General features: G+C 33.7%; 2 protein-coding genes and 1 long non-coding RNA gene across 9 annotated transcripts; 2 read left to right on the top strand and 1 right to left on the bottom strand.

Annotated features, from left to right (window-relative positions):
- Positions 1-2,072: 2,072 nt before the first annotated feature.
- LOC119996597 (ATP synthase subunit O, mitochondrial-like) lies at positions 2,073-6,061 on the top strand. The gene is made up of 6 exons (XM_038843321.1): positions 2,073-2,313; positions 3,067-3,117; positions 3,677-3,920; positions 4,951-5,063; positions 5,422-5,508; positions 5,632-6,061. The coding sequence occupies exons 1-6, from the start codon at positions 2,185-2,187 to the stop codon at positions 5,758-5,760; spliced, it is 753 nt and encodes a 250-aa protein (XP_038699249.1). The 5' UTR covers positions 2,073-2,184; the 3' UTR covers positions 5,761-6,061.
- A 1,609-nt stretch (positions 6,062-7,670) lies between these two features.
- LOC119989317 (nuclear transcription factor Y subunit A-1-like) lies at positions 7,671-14,879 on the bottom strand. Of its 6 annotated transcripts, none has more exons than XM_038834794.1 (7): positions 14,744-14,879; positions 12,620-12,932; positions 10,891-11,003; positions 10,638-10,754; positions 10,231-10,395; positions 8,120-8,540; positions 7,671-7,999 (listed from the first exon to the last, which is right to left on the bottom strand). In XM_038834794.1, exons 2-6 carry the CDS (start codon positions 12,876-12,878, stop codon positions 8,163-8,165), a joined length of 1,032 nt encoding a protein of 343 aa, XP_038690722.1. In that variant the 5' UTR covers positions 12,879-12,932; positions 14,744-14,879; the 3' UTR covers positions 7,671-7,999; positions 8,120-8,162. The 6 variants fall into 6 exon arrangements, with proteins under 6 accessions (XP_038690722.1, XP_038690882.1, XP_038690966.1 ...); XM_038834954.1 differs by having other exon boundaries at positions 10,638-10,709; XM_038835038.1 differs by having other exon boundaries at positions 12,722-12,932.
- A 3,598-nt stretch (positions 14,880-18,477) lies between these two features.
- LOC119981779 lies at positions 18,478-22,230 on the top strand. 2 transcript variants are annotated; one of them, XR_005464250.1, is made up of 4 exons: positions 18,478-18,683; positions 20,588-20,646; positions 21,315-21,381; positions 21,864-22,230. It is a non-coding gene; the product is annotated as an uncharacterized LOC119981779 (long non-coding RNA). The 2 variants fall into 2 exon arrangements; XR_005464249.1 differs by lacking the exon at positions 21,315-21,381.
- The last annotated feature ends 1,718 nt before the right edge of the window (positions 22,231-23,948 follow it).

The raw sequence follows: 23,948 nt of genomic DNA, 5'->3' as shown, positions 1-23,948 counted from the left end.
GTAGATGAGTTCTGAACCGTTGGATTGTTTGAGAATTCTAGTTTTTCAGTTGGGTCCCCCGAAACTATAAAGAAGAAGTAAAAGAATAATGATATTCTCAAAAAAGGCACAATAATATCTCAAAAACCATAATCAAAATTAATCAATTGAATCCTGTTAGAAGGAATTTAATATATTTTAAAACAACCAATCCTAAAAATAAATTATATCAAATTATAGCAAGTATTTTTATATTGAGACATTTAATTCATGTCATTGGTAAAAGATTCATTTGAAAGAGCTTATATACTCCACCGTATCATGTCTTACCAAAAGCTTAAAATAAATTAATATATTGTTAGTGCAAAAAATGGTACAAGTCCAAAGATATGGCCCAGTGCCAATGCTCACTATTATCACCCTTCCCTGGCTAAAATTGTCGTATCACCAGGACCTCCAGTCACGCACCCAGTTGCTTCTGACATAAGTCACTCTTCTCACATGTCAATCTTGAGACTCACCCCTATCTTTAGACTCTTAACCCACATGGCTCACGTCACAAAGTATGTCCCTCGAGTACTATAAATAAGAACCTTACTATCACCAAGACCTCGAGTCACGCACCCAATTGCTTTTGACATAAGTCACTCTTCTCACATATCAATCTTGAAACTCACCCCAACATTGAGACTCTCAACCCACATGGCTCACGTCACAAAGTATGTCCCTTGAGTACTCTAAATAGGGACCTTACTATCACCAGGACCTCGAGTCACGCACCCAATTGCTTCTGACATAAGTCACTCTTCTCACATGTCAATATTAAAACTCACCCCAACATTGAGACTCTCAACCAATGTGGCTCACGTCATAAAGTATGTCCCTCGAATACTCTAAATAAGGACCTTACTATCATCAGGACCTCGAGTCACGCATCCAATTGCTTCTGACACAAGTCACTATTCTCACATGTCAATCTTGAAACTCACCCCAATCATGAGACTCTCAACCCCTATGGCTCACATCACAAAGTATGTCACTCGAATACTCTAAAAAAGTACCTTACTATGAGGAAAAGGGGATGGTCATGGAAGACCCCAACGGTAATAAGCTCTTCACATTTCACTTTCTCACTCTAAATCCACCACCGGACCACCACCAAACACCACACTTAACTACACTCTATGCAGTGGAATTCCTAGCACTCTCTTAGTCACACTCTACGTAAAGGTGTTCATTGCACTCTATTGGTTTCAACTTTCAAGCCACACTAAGAGGTGCTCATCAAGTCACCCTCTATGTGGAGTTGTTCATCGTACTCACCACACTCAACAAAGAAGTCAATTTACCTTAAACAATACCATTAATTTTTATACGTTTTCTACTTCATTTATGAGAAATATACTAATTTAAGCATTGAAGGGTCAATGACGGAGCCATTGATCATCACTCAACCATGTTTCGAGTGTAAGAATCTCCAACAAATGAGTATAGCAAGATTTTATCCTACTTATTCAGTGTCCAACACTACAAAGGCGTGTTGACATGTTGACTACCTCGACACACCTTGACGTGTTGACTATCATATCTCTATGAACCTCGACCTTTACATGTTAATTATCTCGATGCACCTTGACCTGGACTCATCTCCTCACCACTTTTGCAGGTAGTCGGTGCCCCTACTAACAAATTATTGATCGTAGATTTTTGCGCAATTAGTTTATAAGCTTGCAAGTTCCTCAAATGAGCTTAATATAATTTGTATGAATAACATTGATTTTATCTTATTGGAGCTTATACTCTTTATTTATTTATTTCAATTGATAAATATCTAATAGCTGATTCTCATCTTATGAGATAACATAACAATGCCACGCTTTATAAAAATTGTTATTTCGTTATTAAAAAAGAAAAGGAAAAAGAAAAAGATACAAAGCGATATTGCATTAGTGTGGGTTGGCTGGATTAAGATATTCTTGTACCCAAACACCCTTAAAGTCGTGGCAATGTGACACGTGCCTCACAGACAGGTGTCAACATCTAACCCAAAAACATGTAAATCCGTGAACCTAGCGGTAACTCAAACGCAGAAAGGGATCACATAGCTCCAGTCGCAGCTCGCCACCAAACCCTGAAATTTTCACGATCAGTCTCCTTTGGCTTTACGAGTTACAGGAAGATTGTCTGGTTTTGGCTTCGATTGAAATGGCGATGGCTGGGCGTATCAGATCAAGCCTCCCTCTCCTCAACAACATTATCAGATCCGATTCACTCTCTACTCAGAGATCGACGCTTCAACGGGCCCTTATTTGCCCGACTTTCGCCCAATCTGAGGTAACAAAAGCTTGAAAACGATAAAAAAAAGAAGTAAAACAGTAACTTTATACTGTAAATTTTGTTTTTTTGGGTGAATCGCTTTATGTTTTTGCATCCGAACTATGTTTAAGTATGATTTTCTTTTTCAAATTATTTTTGTATTTTCTGAATGAGGTCATATCTGGGCACCGAAATTAAATTGGAGTTAGACTTTAATTGGCTAGATTGATGTATTAGAAGCTAATTGGGAGAGTTTTGTGTTTTCTCTAGTATGTGCGTGAGGAGTCTACTGATTGATTATTGTTGTTGCGGTTGTTGCCGCAGACAATGTTAACGATTTACTTGAGCACGAGCAAAAAAAAATTTATCTGTTAATTTTTTTCTTTTATTTTGTATATATGCATTCTTCAGTTCATGACTTCATGGTCTCAGATTTTGCATTGTGAATTTCGGTAATTAATTTTGTTTTTGATGTATTTTTGTGCTTCATTCCTATTACCCTAAGTTTGTTTTGTTGCTGAGAAATTGAACGAAAGGGGAATCTGTAGTTGCATTTTCCAGAATTTTTGTATGCTTTCTTTTTGTTCAGTATTCCTAGTGAGCCATAGAGATTTTTTAGTGTTTTGTTTGCAACTGCGATTATGCTAGTACTTGTCTTGTGGCCTTGTGGGCAGTACTGGTAAAATTGCTTTGGTAATGATTGAGCTGCCTAATTAAGTAGTTTTCTTGTGTTTGCTCGCTTTCTAAATGTCCGGCTTTGTCGTGTTGCAGTTCTCGAAGAACTATTCCACTGCATCAGGAAAAAATGAGGAGAAGGTGAAGGTAATAGAATAACTTAGTTATAATAAAGTATACACATTAATTTAATATGTCTTCTGACTTTGAAGATTTTTGAATTTCTTTGGGGGATTCTTTTGTCCATCATTAGAATTTCCTATTTTTTTGTTAGTATCTAGCTCACACTTATGTCACACCACTTATGATTTCTCAAATAGGAGAGTTCTTTTTGTATATATATGTTGGGTGCTCGAGTGGGCAAGTACTCAGAAATTTTCACAGAATGACAAATGCCACTATTCTTCTCGAATGATATTGACTTTTCATGCTGTTGCAACAAACTTTTTAATGCTATCAATTCAATTGATGTCAATGTGCTTTTTTTTTTGTCTGGCGATGCCAATGTGCTTTTACTCATAGGAAATATGTTTTACTTAGATCTTAGTATATTTATTGAATAATTATACAATCAGCCTATTGGTAAAAAAAGGTGGCAAAATCACTTGTTCCTTTATTTGTTTCAAAGATATTGGTGATGATACTAGGAATCAATTGAGTACACTTATCTTAATTTTGTTTCATTACATCTTAATGTCATTTTTAGGTGCCTTTGGCTTTGTATGGTGGTTCTGGAAACTATGCCTCTGCTTTATACCTTGCAGCAGCAAAATCTAATGTATTGGATCAGGTTGAGTCTGAAATTCTTCTACTTGTTGAGGCTATCAAGAGAAGCCCAACATTTACTCAGTTCACCAAGGACTTATCAGTTCCTGCTGACACAAGAGTCAATGCAATGAAAGATATTGGTGCTCAGGCAAAACTTTCAGATATTACGAAGAATTTTCTGGGTATGATATGCTACTTCTAAGTTCTTATACGAGAATCTTATTAGAATGTTGATGTACAAAAATCAATATTGTGCTTTCTTGAGGTGTTTATCAAATACTTTTCTTCTTTCGAAAATTTTATCGAATGCTTTCCCATATACATACAGAATAGAAATATTGGTTTGCTAAAAAAAGGAAGAAAAAGAATAGGAAAGATGGTGATATACAAACAATGGTATGCCAGTATGCTTATTTTGTCCTGCATTACTGTTAGTATATATATATATATTAAGGGAACATTCCTTTCTTTTTTCCTTGGAACAATTTTCTATTTGTTATTGTTTGTGCATATGAAGAGTACATATATATATATATTTATATCGTCAGCTTTGTATTATCAATTATGGTTTCTGTTGATGTATTGTCTTATTTGAGAGAAGTATTATTTATTGGAAGCCTCCTACTCTCTCCTATAGTTTTTACAAATATAGCATAATATGATCTTGAATCACTTTTTCGTTTAAGAAAAAAGATAAAAGCCTCTTGTCATTATGCTTGTTCTGGTTATTGTATACTTTTGTTTTGATTTGCTTTTAGGAGGATATGCCTTTATGGTAGTTTAGAGACTGAATTCTGGAGAATTGTAATTCTACATTGCAATTGCTACTTGTTCCTTGCCGTAGTTCTTTGTTTGAGCGTGGTTCCTTGCTGTGGTTGGTTATGATGCATCCATCACCACCCAATCTGTACATATGCTTGCTTATGTAATGGCTGTGGTACTCAACTGATGGTGAACTTATGCGTCTTTTTGTGCATAGGGTGAAGTTACCCTAATTGTGCCTTGTTCCAGTATATAGCTTTTTTATTATAATTTCTCCACAACTTTCAATACTGTTACTGAAGTAGCTTATCGTGGTTGTTTAATCCTGTGTTATATTCCATATGTTGTTGGTTCTCTGTAGGTTGCTTGGATACAGGACTTTTTTGCTTCATAATCTTACTGCATCTCTTGTCGAGATTTGATCATTTTCTTTTAACTTTTTGTTTCTAGTTTTGTTGGCTGAGACTGGAAGGCTAAGATACGTAGACAGCATAGCAAACAAATTTAATGAACTGACCATGGCACATAAGGGAGAAGTGAAAGCCATTGTCACAACTGTCATAGTAAGTTATCCTTCTGTTACTGTTAATCCTGTGCATATTGATGTGTTAGTATATCTGGAAACGTAAATTTGAGTTCGCCCTTTTTTGTGTGTTTACAATGAGTAATTTGTGAGAGCATATTATGAAACTTTATGAGCATCCAGTATATCTTTATTGTTAAAGGATCTCAAGTAAGAAGGAAGGTGCATATTCGATTCATTGAGTCCTACCTTCTATTACTAACTTTAGGAAGTCTGTAACTTGCGACAAGTTTTTTTTCCTCCTTTTCTTTTTGAATATTTATCCTTGGTACTCTATAACACTGGAGGTTTGTTGATAGTTTTTGATGAAGTCCCCTAACCGTTATCTATTGTGCCAGCCCTTACCTCCACAAGAAGAAAAAGAATTGAAGGAAACATTGCAACATATAATAGGACAAGGGAAGACGGTTAAGCTTGAACAGAAGGTAGGAATTGTTATCTATTATGTATATTGTCTTGATTCATTCCATCATAACTTCTTTAGCAGAAGCAAAGATACCTTGGTCTCATTAAATAAATAGGTCTAATTTTCCCCTTACTTTTTTCAGATTGATCCCAGTATTCTTGGTGGGCTTGTGATAGAGTTTTCACAGAAGGTGTTGGATATGTCCATCAAATCCAGGGCAACGCAGATGGAGAGGTTCCTGCGCGAGCCTATCGACTTTGGCAACCTCTAAAGTATTATTTTTCTCAAGTACTTTGGCATCTTCAATTGTCATGCATCCTCCAAGAAAGGAATGAGTATCTGTTTTTCTTGTTCGAACCATTTCGGTCATAACCATCTTATTTTTAATCTCATAATGACGAAATACATCTGTTTCCCAAATAAGAAGTACCTGTTCATATCCTCGTTTCAAGGTAATCCTTGATAGGCCTGTACTTGTACAAGATTTTATGGAACTTTTGAGGTGGTGATATTTTTTTCTACTTTTGTTTGCAAATGGAAGGTTTTACCGTGAATGTTATGTTCATTATATCTCTACATGCTTTATGCCAGACTTCCTATTTAGGGAATTAGGGTCCGTTTGGTAGATAATTTTATCAGTCACTTATATACTACTGACATATATGCTTGCGAGATGTATATTTGCTGTTTGAAATGTTAATAGTGTTCGGTTGTACATTTGTTGGTAGCATATATGCTGTTTAAAATATTACAAATTACATGTGGGGTATTCTGTATTTAAGTGGTAAGAGATGCAAATAAATAGCAAAATAAATAACAAATTATTTATAAAACTATTAATAAAATTAAAATAAATATACTGTCAAAATAATTATAGTGAGCTGCAAATAATTTTAATTTAAAGAATAATTAAATAATTATGCCTTCTTTTATCCAGAGGTAAAAAATTGTAAATAAGTGTAGTATTGTCCTTCAGCATTAAAGTGCGGGATATAAATGGTATGTAGAAGTAAAATTGTTCAAAATTGAATAATTTGGAAATGGTGTGAAAATTGACTCAAAATTGGTTTGGAATTCTAACCCCAAAATTATTGTTTGGTGCACCACCAGCATATATTTGTCTCAAATTGTCTAGATAGCATATATTGTTATGCAAAATGATGCATCAAACATAGCGTCTCAAATTGTCTAAGTAGCATATATTGTTGTGTAAAATGATGCATCAAACATTGCCTTAGGCTGTGTTTGGTACAGAATATTGAGGGGCAAATATGCTACTTAATAGAATATAAAAATAACCAAACAACTATTTTGCGTCAATCATTTCAAGTACAATAAAGGCACAATTTTGGAATGATGTGACTAGTTGAGAGGACTATTTTACCAAAATTTCATTTTTCTTCACCAATATGTCCTCAAATCATTAATGATTAGCCAATACCGCCTCCACTTCATCTCGACCAAGCAGCTTCTTCTTTCTAACTTCTAAAAGCGTAACATTTTGTTTAAGGTAATATTAATGCACGTAATTTGCCAGATCATCATAAATAGCTTCATGCTATCAGTATAAATACAACCAAACACTATCAGTATTTTAGACAATATATGTTGGGTGCGTTTGGTAAACAATTTTGACAGTAGCATATATTGTAGATAATAAATGATAGCATATATAGTTACTGAAATGTTGATAGGTGTTTGGTACTACTTTTACTGATAGCCTATATGATGTTAAAATTATTGTCTAAATTACGTGGAGCGATATTATGCATTAAAGTTGTTATTGATGCAATTAATTGTTAAATAAATAATAAACAATTTCTTAAATATTAATAATTATTTAAAGAATTTATATTGACAAAATAATTATTAGTAATATTTAAGAAATTGCCGACTATTACTATTTATGTCTTCCGATTAATTTGGTATGCGTCTTCCCTTCACTCTTAAGCAAAATTTAATTCAATCAAATTATGGATTGAGGTTTTAAATTTTTCCACTCATTTTGAGAGTACGTTCGCAGACCAAAAACAATAATAAGTAATCAAATTGAGTCAACGCCTCAACAGTGTATGAGTTCTACGAGTGATCAAACCGACTCAAGTCAAGTCGAATCAAATCCAAGTTCAACTCAAATCAAGTCTCTCAATCGTTGACGCATAAGAAAAGCGCAAGAGAGTGCAAACACAATTTCACATCAAATACAAATTATTTCAATCTTTTTCGCAATTTTAAATTTTGCAGGAATTCGTGTCAACAACACTCCTTCCACCGGAGATTTCATAAAACTGCAAAAATATATATATGGCAAATTCATAACTATTAAAATTATGTTACTATTATAAAGAATTTGAAAGGGGTGAATGGGAGGAACCAATCCACCAATGAAGAGAATATTAAATCAACCTCACATTTTCCCATCTAAAGTAACCAAAGCCAAGAATGAATTGCCGGCAGGAAGCCCAATTGAGGATGGTTTCCTCCCAAGATCAAAGGACCTCCAGCTTTGCCTGCACAAGAAAACTCCCTGTAAGGCGCACATGAGCGAAAGCATCCAACTCCTTTAAATACACTCTGTGTGTGTGTGTGTGTGTGTGTGAACATGTATAGATGGGAGCAGGTAACTGAACCTATGAAGCAATGCTGGAGAGGCCTTGTAGCATCAAGGACATATTACTTTGTTTCCAGGGTCCCATTTGGAACCCCGTTCCCCTGCATAATTTCTCTACGCTGGCCAAAGAGTGCTTCTTCCATGCTATTGGCAGGAGATGAATGGTACATTGACAAAAGATCATGCCCATCTTGAACCGTGGAGGCAATTCCTTCTTGCTGATTGTTTGATGAAGCCAATTTTCTAGAGCTATCAGTAGAAAAGCATTCCAAGCCCAACAAAGTAGTAGAATGTGTTGAATGGTTTCCACCTCCATTCATGCCCTTCTCTGATGTTGGGGTCCCTCCATTATTCTTGAGCTTCTTTGTGTTCAGAAAACGACCACCGCAACCTCTTGCCCTTTTCATGGCATGCAGGTGCCGAGATTCATGAAGATATGGCTGTTCAATGCAATAACACCATCTTATTTGATAAGACAAGCACAAAGATAAGTGTAAAATGTGTATCTCGAACCCAAGCAACTGATCTCGAGATGCAAACAGAAAGTACTCATTCCATAAAATCATCGGTCATTACACCAATTTAGTGAATAGCCACTGCTAACTTGTGTTTTTTTGGCCATTGAAAATATTAAGAGTCCCAAGCAGAAACAAAGCATTTTATCATCATCATCCTCAAAGTCTATATATAGAAGACAACGTTGGGGCCAGAATTCACCGCATTTCATGAATATATAAATATGAACCACCATAGTCAATCGCAATCAAAATTTCCACAAAAAACATATGTGAATACTTGCCTCAACTACTGATGGATTAAACTTTGTTTTCAAATTCTACACAAGCAAAAATGATGATAAAATCAGAAAAGCAAAAACAATTAATCAAATTCATCTTTCATACATCCATATGATTGTGTCTAAACTCATTGTTATCCATGACCAACCATATCAAGTGACTTTTTTCTCAATTTCCACAAAATTTTCTCAATACCCAAATAGAGCCACCAATAGCACTTCCATACCAAAAAAAAAAAAAGTGGTAGTATAACTACGACTAATGAAAAACAAAGGAAAATTTCACTTTGTTACATTGCAAGGGAAGTTTTCCCTCATGCGTAAAGAAATGTTAAGATATAAATAAAAGAACAGAGAAAATAACTTGTGCAAAGTAGAAGGTAAAAGAAAATGTGAGCTAAAATCAGGGAACCATTATATATAGTCCATGGGATTTTTCTGGACCTACAATATAATTGAAGATTCATGAACGCATGTCATCCTAACTTAAATAAAAAAATGCATCAAGGATAAATATTTAATTTATCTACCCAACTAGAAAAAGAATAATCTAAGGAAAATGCACTCTAATTAGGAATGTAATACCAAACTGAGTAGACCATGCACTTAAAGAAAAACTACATCACATAAAGGGAAAATCTAGTTTAAAACACTCCCCAAATGCAGAACCAAAAGAATCCAAAAAAAAGTATCTAGTCCATGTAGATCACTGTCATCAAAGATACATTTCCATGGGTTGTGGAAAAAAAAACAATACATAATTTGCTTCATTACATTGTATTTGATATTTGCTTTGTAAGACACAAAAAAGGATAAGTGACCATAAAAGCCCAAGTATAAAAGAAGTATGGGGTATAGTTCTAAGCAATATCTCTTTTTTTCCATGACAGCAACCAGATAACGAAACCTCCCTAGTCCCTAATATATCATTGAGAACTATAATTCATTCAGGAGCATAAAACTTTCAATGGCAATTTAATTGAACCCTTTTGTGATATCATCTTGTTTTACTTTTCCATTGTAGTGCTTTTAAGTTAGTTTCCCCCTCGTAGTTTCGTCTACAATGAGAATCCGTTGAATTCACATTTCCCCACAAGACAGATCCACTACATAAAGTGACACAACTCCTAAGGTGATTGAACAATGTCACTAATACAACTAAGTGGTTTAATGAGCAACTTATCAATTCTAGCAGATCCATGTGCAAAAGCAATTTACACGAAGGAGCTTCTTAGCAAGAGAACCACATCAAAGCAAAGCAAAGCAAAACAAATTTGATAATCAGGGGATTTTTGGTTACTCAGTGAAATTTATCTTATAAGTACCAGTAATACCTTTCGGCCTTTTATAACTTTCTTTTCAAGCTCAGCCTTGGCCCGTGATTGTCGTCTTCTTAAAATACCATGATACTGCTTTGCATTCACATAAAACAGGCTCTTCTCCCATTTCAAAGTCAGAGGCATTCTGGTATGATGCATTCCATAAAATTGAGGTGGAACCTGACATACACCAAAAAACAATAAAAAGAATCTCTTGCAAATATATTTAAGCCACTTTGAATAATGCACGTCACAAACATATGTCAAGGTGTAAGTAAGTAAGCACAGCTAAACACACACAGAAACCATCCCATCCCAGAACTGCCCTTGCCCTGACTAGGAACAAGGTAAACTGTGTAGGTTAGGTTCAAAACGGCTATGTGCACCATACAAAACCATGGTATAGACAGCATATTGCATACCATAGCTTGCTGCCCGTAAGAAGTCAGCATTCCTCCATATTGTGGATTTGAATATGGGTATGGTGTCAAAACCTGAGAATTCAGAGAACCTTGAGTCTGTGATTCCTCTTTATATACCTGACACAAACAAGGCAACAAGCTATAGACGAAAATGATCACAAAATACGTGTCTGACTTACACGCATGCATGTATGACAGTTTTTGCGCAGGCATGCCATTTAACAAATACGTGCAAGTGCACAAGAGGGCTTACAATTGAGTGACCAGCAAGTTCCATTTCGGAATTTCGTTCAAGACATTCACGCATCATAAGTGGTGCAGATGACAGAACGTGTTTCACATGGTGTTCTTGTCCATTTCTCCCATCTGATCCAGAAAAGAAAACTTCCGTTAATATCAGAGCATGTGTTTGGTCACGTATGCATGTGGGTCATTTGTTGGTTTCTATAACACGCGTGCATGTAAGCTTACATACAGATAAGCATTTGTGCATGTGTGCTTCACGTAATAAAGGGACATTAACCTTATAATACTAAAGAAATATGTTCTGTTTCTTCATCTAAAAAGCAAAGAATTCATATATAGTATAGTCTTCATAAAAAGGTATTAACAAATTGGTTCTTCAACATATAAAAGATACCATGTTTTGGCATCAAACTAATCCAAGGTTCATTGATGTACATTCATTTCAGAATATCATTCTCATTAGGCAGCAAGGCTTAAAGAATCTCATTAAAAGTTTATCAACACTACTCCATTTTCCATACTTTAAAAGGTTAAACAGTACCATGCACACGGCTCCAATGATGGAGGCAGAGTGTATGAATAGCAAGAGGGTCTACGAAAAGCAAGATGTACGCAGCCTTATCCCGCATTGCGGAGAGACTGTTTCAGGATTTGAACCTATGGTTTCAGTGAACCATTCTCGTCAGTTGCAACCTTTGCACGAAAAAAGCATAAAGCAGACAATGAGAAGATGTCTAAAAAGGAGCTGTTTTAACTCCATTTAAGGCAGTGACACCCAGTTCAAACTTCAGACAATAAAACATTCTCTTGAATGTCATGGGTCCACATAATTTTTCCCTACACTTTGACTGCCTAAGCGGCAAATGGGACTGTTGGTGGCAAAGAGCTGCTATCTTAATCTAGAATCATAACTAGTGATAAGTCATCAGTTGTCACCTGTGACCTTTGATTTCCCACCTGCACAACACAGGGTCACTCACAAAATTAAACACTGGAAACCAAATATGCAAATTCTTGATCTTCTTAGGCAAACAGATATATATTCCTGTAGCACCAATAAATGCGTCAGAGTTTATTTCAATCCATTGGGCAATGAGAAGAATTCAATTACTTAATTATAAAAATTAACCGTAGGAGCCACTCATAACGTGAAAATCTTAAGATTTTAATTTTTTTTTTCTTTTTTTGCAACAAGGAATATTTACTTATTCTAGAAGATAGACCAATGACAGTCTCAAAATTTCCTAGTTCTAAAACTTAGTGAATAGGCTTGGCCCCTAGAAACCCACAGAGAGGGTCAGAGAGATACTCTGTGCAAAAAAACCTTAAATTCTTCATATTGATGTATCGATCCTCTGTACATTTTCTCGTTATTTGCATCCCCTTAAAAGTTGCTCTAAACTCAGATTCAACAATCCTTTCTACTCATCCTTCAACAACAATATCCAACCAAGTAGGAAACACAGGATACTAGAGCTAACTTGGCTGAAACCAAAGCTCACAGTGTCCTTTTTCATTTCTAGTTATGACAAGTTCAACATGGTGTTAAGTACGTGAAAATTTACGTTTATCAATCTCAAAAAAAAAAGAGGAAACTACGACCAGCATAAGTTGGTTTCTTGAATCTAAGTATAGTCGGGGATATAACTTTCAGTAGCTAAAGGAGTTTTTTTTTTTTTTTAATCTTTTAAGTATCTAAAGAACTCTCATAAGTGATGATAGTTGAAAATAACTACCAGAATCTGCGGCTACATCAATCTGTATATCTTCATTGAAGTTAACTCCACTATCTGAACCATCATTAGCATGTGATTGTATCGCTCCATTTGCAACAGAACCTTTTAGTTGTTCCGGTGAAGATGACCTCAATGTGCTTTCGCCTAAGGACGCACTGTTCCCAACTCCACGCCACCAAGGTGAGTAGATAGTTGACTGCAACACACCACGTGCACCATGATGTGACCGCTGATCTTCATGTCCCGGTATTGACGGCATTATTCACAAATTACTCAGAAGAGAAGTGTCAACCACCTAATCCCCAAGCTAACTCTATCGCCAGAGAAAATAAAAATCAGCAAAAGAGAGCCAGAGAGAGAAGCAAAGTATATTGAAGGAGGACATATGTGTGCTCCATCATCATCATCCGAGCCTTATCCCAAATTATTTGGAGTCGGCTAAATAAGTCTATGGGAGAATTTGTGCCCCATAAAAAATAAAACACACTAATCAATATATTAAATATAAATTATTTATTATATGAATAAACTTCAAATATTCATCCATCACATAGAGTCTTCCAGGTTGTTTTAATAATGCCTTTTCATTTATAACCATGTTTTTCCATTTATCATTAAGATTTGAGTGCACTTTACATAGCTTCAAATGTCCCAAAATGAGCATATAAAACAAAGAACTCTCCTTTGTCAAAATGGTTTTTGTAACAAAAAGGAGCATATAAAACTGCCAACAAAGCAGTCTCATTATTGGCCTCACCCCACACACCTCCAAAAAAATGTAAAGAGGAATGAGGAATCATACGTAACCTATGCACATTCTTTCATATCAAACCAAGATCTTTATAGGGAAGTATATATCTACACGGTATGAGCAGTTAATACAGGCAACAACTAAAGCAGCTATTTGCTTAGAACTAGTTCTATGCAAAACCATTAACCCAAGTAATTGTGTATGTTCTGGCTAGAAACCTGTATATAAAGCCTTCCTCACCCCTTCTTATCTTTCAGGGGGGAAAAAGAAAACACAATTAAAGAACATTTTGAAACTGGATTAGCTAATGCAAACAAAACTGAATGTTTAACCCAAAACCAAAAATAAAAAAGTAATATTGAGTAAAAACTAAAAAGCTTCATAAAAATGGCAAGGACATTTTTCCAAAAGACAAGTAAATCTAAACCAAATGGCAGTTCAAGGATGAGCAAAAGGCCCTCCAAAATGCAGAAAACAAAGAAGACAAGATTAAGAGTTGCCAGCATAAACCCAACAAGTCTGTGAGCAATATGCCAATATGTATATACACTGTACAAGTGGCATACACTGGCAAAAGGAAACATGGAATGTAAATTCAATTGACTTACAGAGAAGGAAAAATAAAACAGATCCTCATGGATTTTATAAATGTAGGAGTAACACGCGGCATCACAAAAATTTCCACCAATTCTACGTTAAATAGATTTCTAGATAAAATTTCCAAAACCTACAAAACATAGCGTCAAAAAAGAAAGTAAAACCTCATTAATTGTCTATATTTCCTACTTTAATCATTGCTGGAAACAAAACGAGAAATACAAGACATTCAAAATCAAACAGAACAGCTCCAATAAACTCTTCAAACAATAAACTAACTAAATTAAGTTATATTTCCTCCACCATCTCAATATAAACATAGGTAAACAACACCCATGCACAAAGTTCCTGCAGTGGGCAACGTTGGGAACAGCCAAAATATACACAAACTTTATCCAACATAATATGTGGGAAGGTTGTTTCTACGAGTTGAACATGACTTATAGGTTGCAACTCTACCACTGGCCACATGTTACTTTTATCCCAATCGGACGATAATGATGATCTCAATATAAACAAATAGAGTATTAACCCTCTCATTAATTTCAAGAATGCAAACTTCCCTTCTTCTATCTTTTTTTTTCTTTTCATTGTCTCTTTCCTTCATTTTCCGAGCAACCAAACATAGACTTCACAAACCAATTAGCACAAGAAAAACTAGAAGAGCATGAGAGAGGACGCAACCATAGGCTGACAATTGATTCTAATAGAAATTCAAATTTGAAAACGAAGAGGAAAAGCCATAGAAATTGAAGCGAATCGTAGTTGGGCCTTACAGTGGATGCGAAACAGTGGACTGAAATCCTAAAGGGCTCTTGGTGTCATGAAGACATGGCAGGCAGGGGGTCATCGACTTCGGTCCATTCTGCTTTCTGCAACCTTAAGAGAGACACAGTGGCATCTTGACGAAGAAACAGACTTTAAAATACACAATAATAATAATTTAATAATAATAATGAAAAGTATTAAAATGCTAAAATAAGACATAAATATTAAATAACAACCATTTATTTTATTTTTCAATTTATTAAACGAATAAGATAAATGAAACCAGATTATTACAAATTAAATAATATCAATAAATTAGTACTAAGTGTTTTCATAAAAAAAAGGTACTATTACAACATCTCCAATGGGGTAACGAAATGGAGTATCAAATCTAATAATTGTCATTTTGGTTACCCAACACTCCAAATTTTATTTCCAACGAAGGAACCAAATGGAGAATCAAATTTGGTTATCCAAATTTCTGGATGCAAAAAAGATTACCAAAGGAGAGAGAAAATGACTAATCAATGGTGGAGGCAAAAAGTATCGGACTTCTTGTTGTTGTCGTTGGAGTCCCAACGTTCTCTAGGCGAAATCTCTTTAAATCTCTTTGTCCATCTCCATCTTTGCTCCCGAGTCGAACATTGGTTACTCTATCTCCATCGTTGTTCACTCTCTCCATCTCTGGTTTCAACCTGGTTGTGATTCGAACTTGTATTCAAATATTGGTTGTGATTCATCTCTGTCTCTTGTTTCACTCCACCTCTGGTTTGGCGAACCTATCTTAGCGACGAATCACGACCAATATTCGAATACAAGTTGATAATAGGCACCAATCGGGGCAAATAAAGCATGAAAGGGTAAATATTTAAAAATTTTATGTTTTCCCATTGAACGATTTATTAATTTATGCTAATATTTTTGTTTAAATTCACTTGATAGTTGAGTGAAGTTAGGGAATTTGTTGAATAATGGAGATAAACCATTTTAGTTTGATCATTTTCTTGATATACTTAAGCATGAGATGAAATGGCTTGATACTCTATCAAAGAAGAAGCAATCATGTTCTATCTACGACGATATTGATGGGGATACAATTAATTTGTAAGATCATAGTGAATCTTCCACCAACCAAAGTAGACCTTTGGGTAGAAAAGCATTGAATGATAAACTCAAAGAGAAAGAAAGGAATTCCGTTACAGATGAGGATGAGCATTGGGAAGAGAAGATCGCTCTAGAACGTGCAAAAATGGATCAATTGACGCGAAACTTAGAAGAAATGTGTTGCGAGATAGAAGTAATGGCCAAAGGCACAAGGGAAATGGATCCAATGGTTGCAGTTTATTGGGATGGGTTGAAGAAGGATATTATGATGAGGAGAGATATAATTTGATCAAATTTGTGTTAGTCTAAATTTAGTGTGGAAAATATTTGTGTTGTAATTTTATCAAATTTTAAATTATTAACCATTTAATTTTTGTTGAATTATTTTTAATATTGGCTATGGATTTCCTGTTTTGATATTTTTTAACATAACAAGTTATTAATTTATAAAAAAAAAGAAAACAAGTTATTACACAAGACAAAGGATATGTCCCACAATCATGTAACATGATAGCTCTTTGTTTTCTTCCAAAAATTGTGGAGTCTCCTTCAAAGGATGGTTGAGTGATGGCTTTAATTATTACCTACTAAATTATGTAATTTATAAGTTTTGGTTGTAAGTTCTTATCACCTACTAGCAAACAAGTCTATTTCAATTGCTTTTGTAATTCATATGTTGCTTGCAAAATAAAACAAGTTTAGACTATACGCTTTTCTTTTCATGCCTACAAAATTATTATTCCCTTTTAAAATTATTCCACAACGTTATTATTTTTTTTGAAATACCACAGAGAATTATGTTTACGATAGGAAATGAACCTTGAACACATATATGTTGAACCTTCCACAACGTTATTAAATTTGCGCTGGCTAATTTAATATTTTTAAATTCAATGTATAATACCATTTGTTTTTTTTTTAAAAAAAAATTACTTCAATGAATGATATTGTTTCATTTTAAAAAACAAAAAAAAATCTGTTTTTTTTTTTTTTGAAAAGTACAAAAAATAATTAAAAACTAAAAGACTTGAGATGAAAGAGTGGTTGCCAGCTGTGACAGGTCCACGACTGGTCCAAATCATGATCGATACCCTCTTTTTTATTTTATTTTTTAATTATTACTCCTTATTGGGGCTTGGGGATGGTCTAGTGTTGTCAACACCGGAACCAATTGTTGCCCTATCTTGGTGCATCAAAAAATTTGAAAAAATTATAAATAGCTAGAATTTAGCTTGACGAATTCGATAATAAATTTTTTTATTTCAAATAAAAATTAAATTCATTGCAATAGAAAAACAAATGTTTTTAATTTATATTTGATGGTGTAAAACTGTCATTTTTTTTTCATGTTGAATTTAATTTTTCTTTCGAATGAAAAATATATCATGCTAAATACTACAAATTTATAATTTTTTCAAAATTTTTTGATACACCAAAATAGTGTATCGATTGCGTCGCGTATCCAAACAAAAAAAAATGAAAAGGTGCAGCTGCATTGTTTATAAGAAATTTTAAATTAATGGCTATAATACCAACTTGTATTTATATACTCTTTTAATCATAAGATGATTCCATCTTCATAAACTTCACTATAAATGACATTTTCTTTTGTTGTGAAGATTTGAAATTGAATTCCAAAACATGATAAAAAAAATTAAACTAAATCACTAAATTGTTATTGTTCTACTACAAATAGGGCAGATTCCGGCCGGCAAGTATACAAATGAACAATGTGAACCACAAACAATAATGTTGATAATAATATGAAAAATGAGTTCCAAAACATTTAATACATTTAAAAGTAATTTAATCACTAAATAGTTATAAGCTTAAACCCTAAATACTAATCCCAAGCAAGTTTATAAGCTCTAATAAACTCAAAAAAAAATTGCAAATTGAAACTTATTTTAGAGTTTTTGTTTTTTTTTTCTTTATTTTTTTTCCGTTTCTTCTTTTCTTTTATCAAGATAATAAAAATAAAGAAATTTGTCAAGAAAACAAAAAAAATATAAAATAATAATTTTTTTTTTTAGTTTTTATTATATCTTTTAAACTAAACTTAAATAGACTTTTTTCATAGATTATAGTTAGCGTTAGTTATAAGTTTAAATAAACACCTGATAGTTTATTTCATAGTTTATAAGCTACTTTAATTTTCGCAGCTTATACGCTAATTTATTTTAACAACAAATAAGCTCAACTAAATATAATCTATAATGCCTCTGTTTGATAGAGCGGTTATTGTGATTTTCAATGCTAGTTGAAGAGTTATGAAAAAGAAGTTGACTCATAAATTGTGAAGTGTTTGGCAAAACATTTAGATGATGGTAGATCATAATTTTGGTAGTTTCAATTTGCTTGATCTGAAATTAAGGTGAAGTCCATTAGGTGAGAAGGCCCGTCTGGCTAGTGAGAAATTGAGTGCCATTATTCGTCGGAGGGAAAGATTCAAAGGGGTGAGTTGTAGAGATGGGGATGGAGGTTAAGACACATGTCATAATTTAATTGGTTATATCCACATGTACGTCACATCAGAAATGAAGAAATAAAAAATTACACTTAAGTGCCACATCAGCATTTTTGGAAGGGTTAAAATGATTCATTTTGGTTAGTGCAAGGTGTGAAATGATAAAAAAAAATTCAGAGCTTTTTGATCCAAAATACAAGGTACAAGGGCAAATCCGTTCTTACCCAAAAAATAAGAACTTATGGAATTACTTGAATGCCCTTTTTCGCGAACTGATTACTTTTCTCACCGTTCTGTCTGTCCGGCCGCAAAATCATGTCCAAACATACAAGCATCAGCCCGCTCCATCTTCGAGTACTCCAAACAACCTACCTCTGGTAATTACATTTCCTCTGAATACCTGTTCTTCATTTCAATTTCGTTTTGGTTTTGAAGCTTGCAACGTGTTCTTGCAATCAATATGTTTGCTTCTTCCACTCTCTTTTTCTGATTGAATATTATTCATGTTATCCTGGAATGAGAGCAAATGCTTGGTATGTAAAGCCCCAGAGAAATCTAGTTGTAGTATAAATGCTGTTCTGGTTCCTCGATTGTGCTCGATTAAGGCTCTCCAATCGAAATAGCGAGTCGCAGTCTTGAGTTGCTTCTGATGGTGTTGCGCGAAATGGATTTGGGTGTTTTGGAAACCCTAGTCAAAGAGGGTTCTTTGTGGCTTGTGCACGTATAGGTCAGTTTAAGTCAAAATGTCATCTCAGTCAACTTCATCAAAACGTATCGTATTGAGCCTCATTTCAAAATTGAATAATAACTTTTTATTTTATTTTATTTCTTTTGACCGTTTGTATTAGGGTTAGGGACTCTCTTTACAGAGCACCTCATCTTCATGTATATATGGGATGTTCTCTTGTCCGTTGTAAAAGCTAAGCATAATAAAATTGCATTCTCTCTCTATTCCCTTCTTCTTCTCCTCCTCCTCCTAAATCTCTCAGTCTGGATCTTCTTGTTTTGAAGTAGCAAATCATATCATAGTCGACTTACTGTCATAAACTTGTTAGCTCAGGGTGGCTATACATATATAATCGTATTACTGATCACGTCACTGCTTGAAGCAGTCATCAGTTCTCTGATTATATGTTGTGCTTGATTTTGATTTTGATTCTGGTTTTGTATTTGAATAGATATGGTTTTGCCTAGGTGTTTTCTTGTAATACTTTGAGTTTAAGTTACATATTTGTTTCTGCTGAAACTCAAATACATTTAATTCCTTCATTTTTTAAGTTACCCTTTTACGATCTATATAGTTGTCATGTCAAAATGTACTGCTATTCACTAGGAATTATAAATGAAAAAAAAAAATGTTTCTTGACTTCCAACTTCATTGATATCGTTCTGCTCTCACTCCTTTTCTTTTTGGGTTGCTATTTATGTTAAATACTTAAATCATAAACAGGATGGTCTTGAATTTGAAATGTCCCGATGATGATACATTTAGTAATCTGAAACTTTTGGCATGGAATACATATGTCAAAAGAAATGGGTGCTCCCTCTTACTTTCAAGTGCAGAGGTTGAGGAACCTTGAGGTTGATACTAGGCCTGCTGAGGGATCTTCTCTATCAGTTTTTGTTCGTAATAATTCCCTTTTTCCTTGTTTTTCTGTTATATATAAATGTATTAATTCCTCTTCTACTATTTTCACTTGTAGACAATACGAATTTTGGAGACATGAAAAATATGTCCAATGTATAGCAAATTAGCAATTTAAAAAACCAAAAAAAAAAAAAAAGAATTCCTCATATTCTTTGCTGACAAAGGTAATTGGATTTGTATTCATTGCCTTTTCCCTTTTTGTTTTCAAAAGAAACATAGTAATGGTTAAAATAAGAACAAACATAAGGGAAGTACCTTAATACTTTTACATAAGTGAAATATTCTACTGGTTAGCTGAAACTTCAAAGTTTGAACTCAAAGAAGTTGTAAGGTGATGCTAGAAATGCTGGTCACTAGTTGGCGCTAAAGATCAATGGTTCAAGTCTGCTCGACTTGGGTTGGTTGGGTTTTTTTAGCTTGGGCCAGTGGGGTTTTGCTTGAATGATTTCCTCCATTTCTTGTTGACAGAGGTAATGGGAGTTGCTATTATTCTCTGTTTTTTTTGGGAAAGAAAATATAATAATATTGATGATAAGGATAAAAACAACTGAAAGTCTAATACATTAGTACTTCTTGTCATCATTGAAATACTTTATTGATGGTATATATGCACACTGTTTGGCTTATATTAAGGTGTATAGAGGCAGGCTGCAGGCGTGGTGGAATTTGGAGGAGCGGTTAAGCAGTTCATGGTACGAGGAACTTTAAGTTAGTTCATTGTATGAGAAGCAGTTAAGTGCTGCTTGTTTTGTGTGGTTTTGGATTATTTTACCATTTCTTGCTCTCTTTTAAGTGATGATCTCCTCTCCTTTACACATGGTATCCAATCAGTGGAAATTTAGTTTACTTTCTTTTCTGATGGTTGTTTTGGTTTGTTCTTTTTAAGATTTTATCTGGAAACAGAATGAGCTTTGACCTGATAGAAATGTTTGTAATTGTGCATGCTACTCCTATTTACCGGCATTGAGTTTTTTTCTTTCTTTCTAAGTATAGTGAATTTGGATTCCATGTTTCCTTTTTGCAATTTTGTTTCCTTTCTCTGGGGGGTTGCACCCTCTTGGTGCTCCTTCAATAAAATTATTTTCCTTAAAAGAGAATTGTATTTTTCTTTGTATTGGTTTAATGCTCAGTTTTGTTAGCATTAGCGTATCCACCTGAAAATTTGCTTCATAGCTTGTATTTCCATCATACAATACATAGTTGTATGTGCCAATTCAAATAGGGAGTAATATTTTATATTTTTATATGAAAACATTTCGAAAAAGATTAGTTGGATACAAATATCTAAAAAAATTCAAAAAAAAAGTGACTGTGATTGAGGTTGAGTTTTTTGCTCTTCTGTTGTTCATTGACTTTGCAGCACTTCATGCTCATGGATACCTGGGTTACTGATTTAGTAGCCTCAGAATTGATCTTTTGAGGGACTGGTAAATTTTCTACCTAGTCTGCTACTCATTTAAAAATGTACATGAAACATAATAGTAAATTCATAAGGACAGGTACCACCAACTTTACGGAGTTAACTGCGGCTTACTGAGATGATTATCTTGAAAGTACTATTTCTTCTTGTTCTGTTTGTTTGACTAGAAAAAGTGACTCCGGAGAGGCGTGTTAGAGAAGTGCCACATATATGATTATTCAAGTATATTGCAGAGAATCTTATGTTTTTTCATTGTCTCAATATCTCTGTTAATCTAATTTAGAATTCACATATAAGCATCATTCTTATGCAACTCTTATGGATGATCCTCATTACTAGGCTACTTAACTCGCTACAATTTCTAGCTTATTAGCTATATAGTTGAATTCACATGTGCATCATTTCAACCAGAAAATACAAGACATACATATAACCCTTTGATATAGAAAGGCTAACTTGCTATAATGAATACACCGTGTTGCTTTGCAGAGTCTTTGATCCATACTCTCCTCTTACACCTTCACCAGGCAATATGAAGATATGATGGCCGGCGCCGCCTCATTCTGGCTGCATATATGGAATGGCAAGTGAAGGTTAGTGTTTTCATTCCTCCAAAAATATATATGTGGGCCATTCTATGCATATCATGTTTAGCATCAAAACATTTTCATGATGAATTTACACTTTTAATTTAAGAGTCCATACTAGCCAATTTAGACAATCTTGGTTAGTACTATGCTATGTGATTCTAAAGCTATACACACACATATCAGAGTGACTGAGTGAGTGTATAGCTTTTTAGCACCAAGATACAGTGTGTATGAAAGTTGCTTTAATAAAAATGTCTTTATCATTATATTTAACGGTCTCATTGAAGTTCTTGCCTTAAACCTCAACACTTAGCTCAAGAGTTGGGAGAAGTTTTCCCCAAGAGGTTGTGGGTACGATTCCTATCCAATCCGTAGATGGAGTTACTATGTGCTTGCTTGACACACGTGATTTGCGGACTATTAGGCGTATCCATGTGAATACACACCGGAAGGTCGAAGAGTAGTGCCTGCGGTTCAAATAAAAAAGACAAAATTAAATGATCTAAAAAAACATATAAACCTTCCTAAATTAACATGGAATGCCACTATTTCTTTGGTTTTTTTTTTAATAAAGGAAAGGGGATGGGGAGGCTCAAACTCGAGATCTCTATGAACAATCATACGCATGAGTGTCATATGAATTACTCGTGATTCTTCAATTTCTTGGTTGTTAAAAACACAAAATATAACCAATGACAACACAAACTTTCTACTACTAATTTAGCATGTGCCACTATTTCTTTGGTTTTGTTTTTTAATAAACTAAAGGGGATGGGAAGGTTCGAACTCGAGATCTCTATGAACAAATCATACACATGAGTGTCATATGAATTATTCGTGATTCTTGTTAGTTGTTGAAAACACAAAATATAACCAATGACAACACAAACTTTTTATCATGTGAGGAGAGAGAAAGACTGAAGAAAATAATTAAATAAATATTGGTTAAACAAGAGTCTTTATCATGTCACTGTTTGTTGGTACCATATCTATAAACAATATCAACTCATTATCAATCATTCAATTTATCAAAATATGATGTCAATGTTTGAAACATTCCATAAAATGTTAAGTATTTTTTTATATTGAGTAAAAATTAATTAAAACTTATAACACTTATAAAAACTTAATAAATATTCAAAATCTTGGCCCTCTAACATATTTTTCTTCTGGGAAGTTCAATTTTTTTTATATACAAAATTTAACATTTTATCATATATATAATTTTAATATATTAGTTTAATTTTTTTGAAGGATACTTAAATAGTTAAATTGACGGCTAAAAAATCCAATAACCGAATGAACTATTTGGAACAAGCAAATAAGCCCCTAAATATCATATCTGAATATCAAACCCTCAAATTATATGGGACAAGCAAATAGAACCCTCAGGCCTCAACTATGATATACGAAATTTATACCCTTAAGTTATTGGGATATTTAAAAAAACCCTTTGCATTTAATTATATTTATATACTTTTTCTCCAATAAATATTTAAGTTAATTTTAATAATTTTGCTTCTTTGTATGTACTTCATATGAGTATAATTACTTCAACATTTCTTAGTTACTTAAATACTTGGTATGGTGTAAATAAATAATAATCTTATGAACTTTTTTAGGCTAAATTTTATTTTACTTTTTCTAAAAACACTTTTTAGTATATAGTTAATTGAAAGTGATATAATTTTATCTTCATTTAATTATTTTTTGTATATTTTTTAATGCTTAAAACTAGTAGAGGGAGATGTTTCAAATAATTTAATAGTTAAAATTCGGATGTGATAATTCAAGGGTTCGGGTGCTTTTTTAGCCTAATTTGAAAATGAATTTGACGTGATTTGATTGGATAACCTCCAAAAAATATTGCCCTAAATTAAATCACATCAAATAAATTCATGCGGGCTTAATAATAAATAAATATATCTATATTCTCCTGAAATTCCAATTTTAGGATATAAGAACAAAATAATATCTTTTATTA

The sequence above is a fragment of the Tripterygium wilfordii genome, chromosome 1, assembly GCF_013401445.1.
Source record: "Tripterygium wilfordii isolate XIE 37 chromosome 1, ASM1340144v1, whole genome shotgun sequence".
NCBI classification, from domain to species: Eukaryota; Viridiplantae; Streptophyta; class Magnoliopsida; order Celastrales; family Celastraceae; genus Tripterygium; species Tripterygium wilfordii.
The sequence above is the reverse complement of the archived record's forward strand: the minus strand, read 5'-3'. Positions and strand labels throughout refer to the sequence as shown.

Bases quoted from the DNA above. Each gene is read 5' to 3' on its own strand.
- LOC119996597 (XM_038843321.1), top strand. From the start codon at position 2,185: ATGGCGATGGCTGGGCGTATCAGATCAAGCCTCCCTCTCCTCAACAAC. The intron at 3,118-3,676 runs GTAATAGAATAA...TGTCATTTTTAG, and splicing joins AAAATGAGGAGAAGGTGAAG to GTGCCTTTGGCTTTGTATGG. The intron at 3,921-4,950 runs GTATGATATGCT...TTTTGTTTCTAG, and splicing joins TATTACGAAGAATTTTCTGG to TTTTGTTGGCTGAGACTGGA.
- LOC119989317 (XM_038834794.1), bottom strand. From the start codon at position 12,878: ATGCCGTCAATACCGGGACATGAAGATCAGCGGTCACATCATGGTGCA. The intron at 11,004-12,619 runs GTAGTTATTTTC...TTTCTGGATCAG, and splicing joins TGATGTAGCCGCAGATTCTG to ATGGGAGAAATGGACAAGAA. The intron at 10,396-10,637 runs GTATGCAATATG...GGTGTATGTCAG, and splicing joins CTTACGGGCAGCAAGCTATG to GTTCCACCTCAATTTTATGG.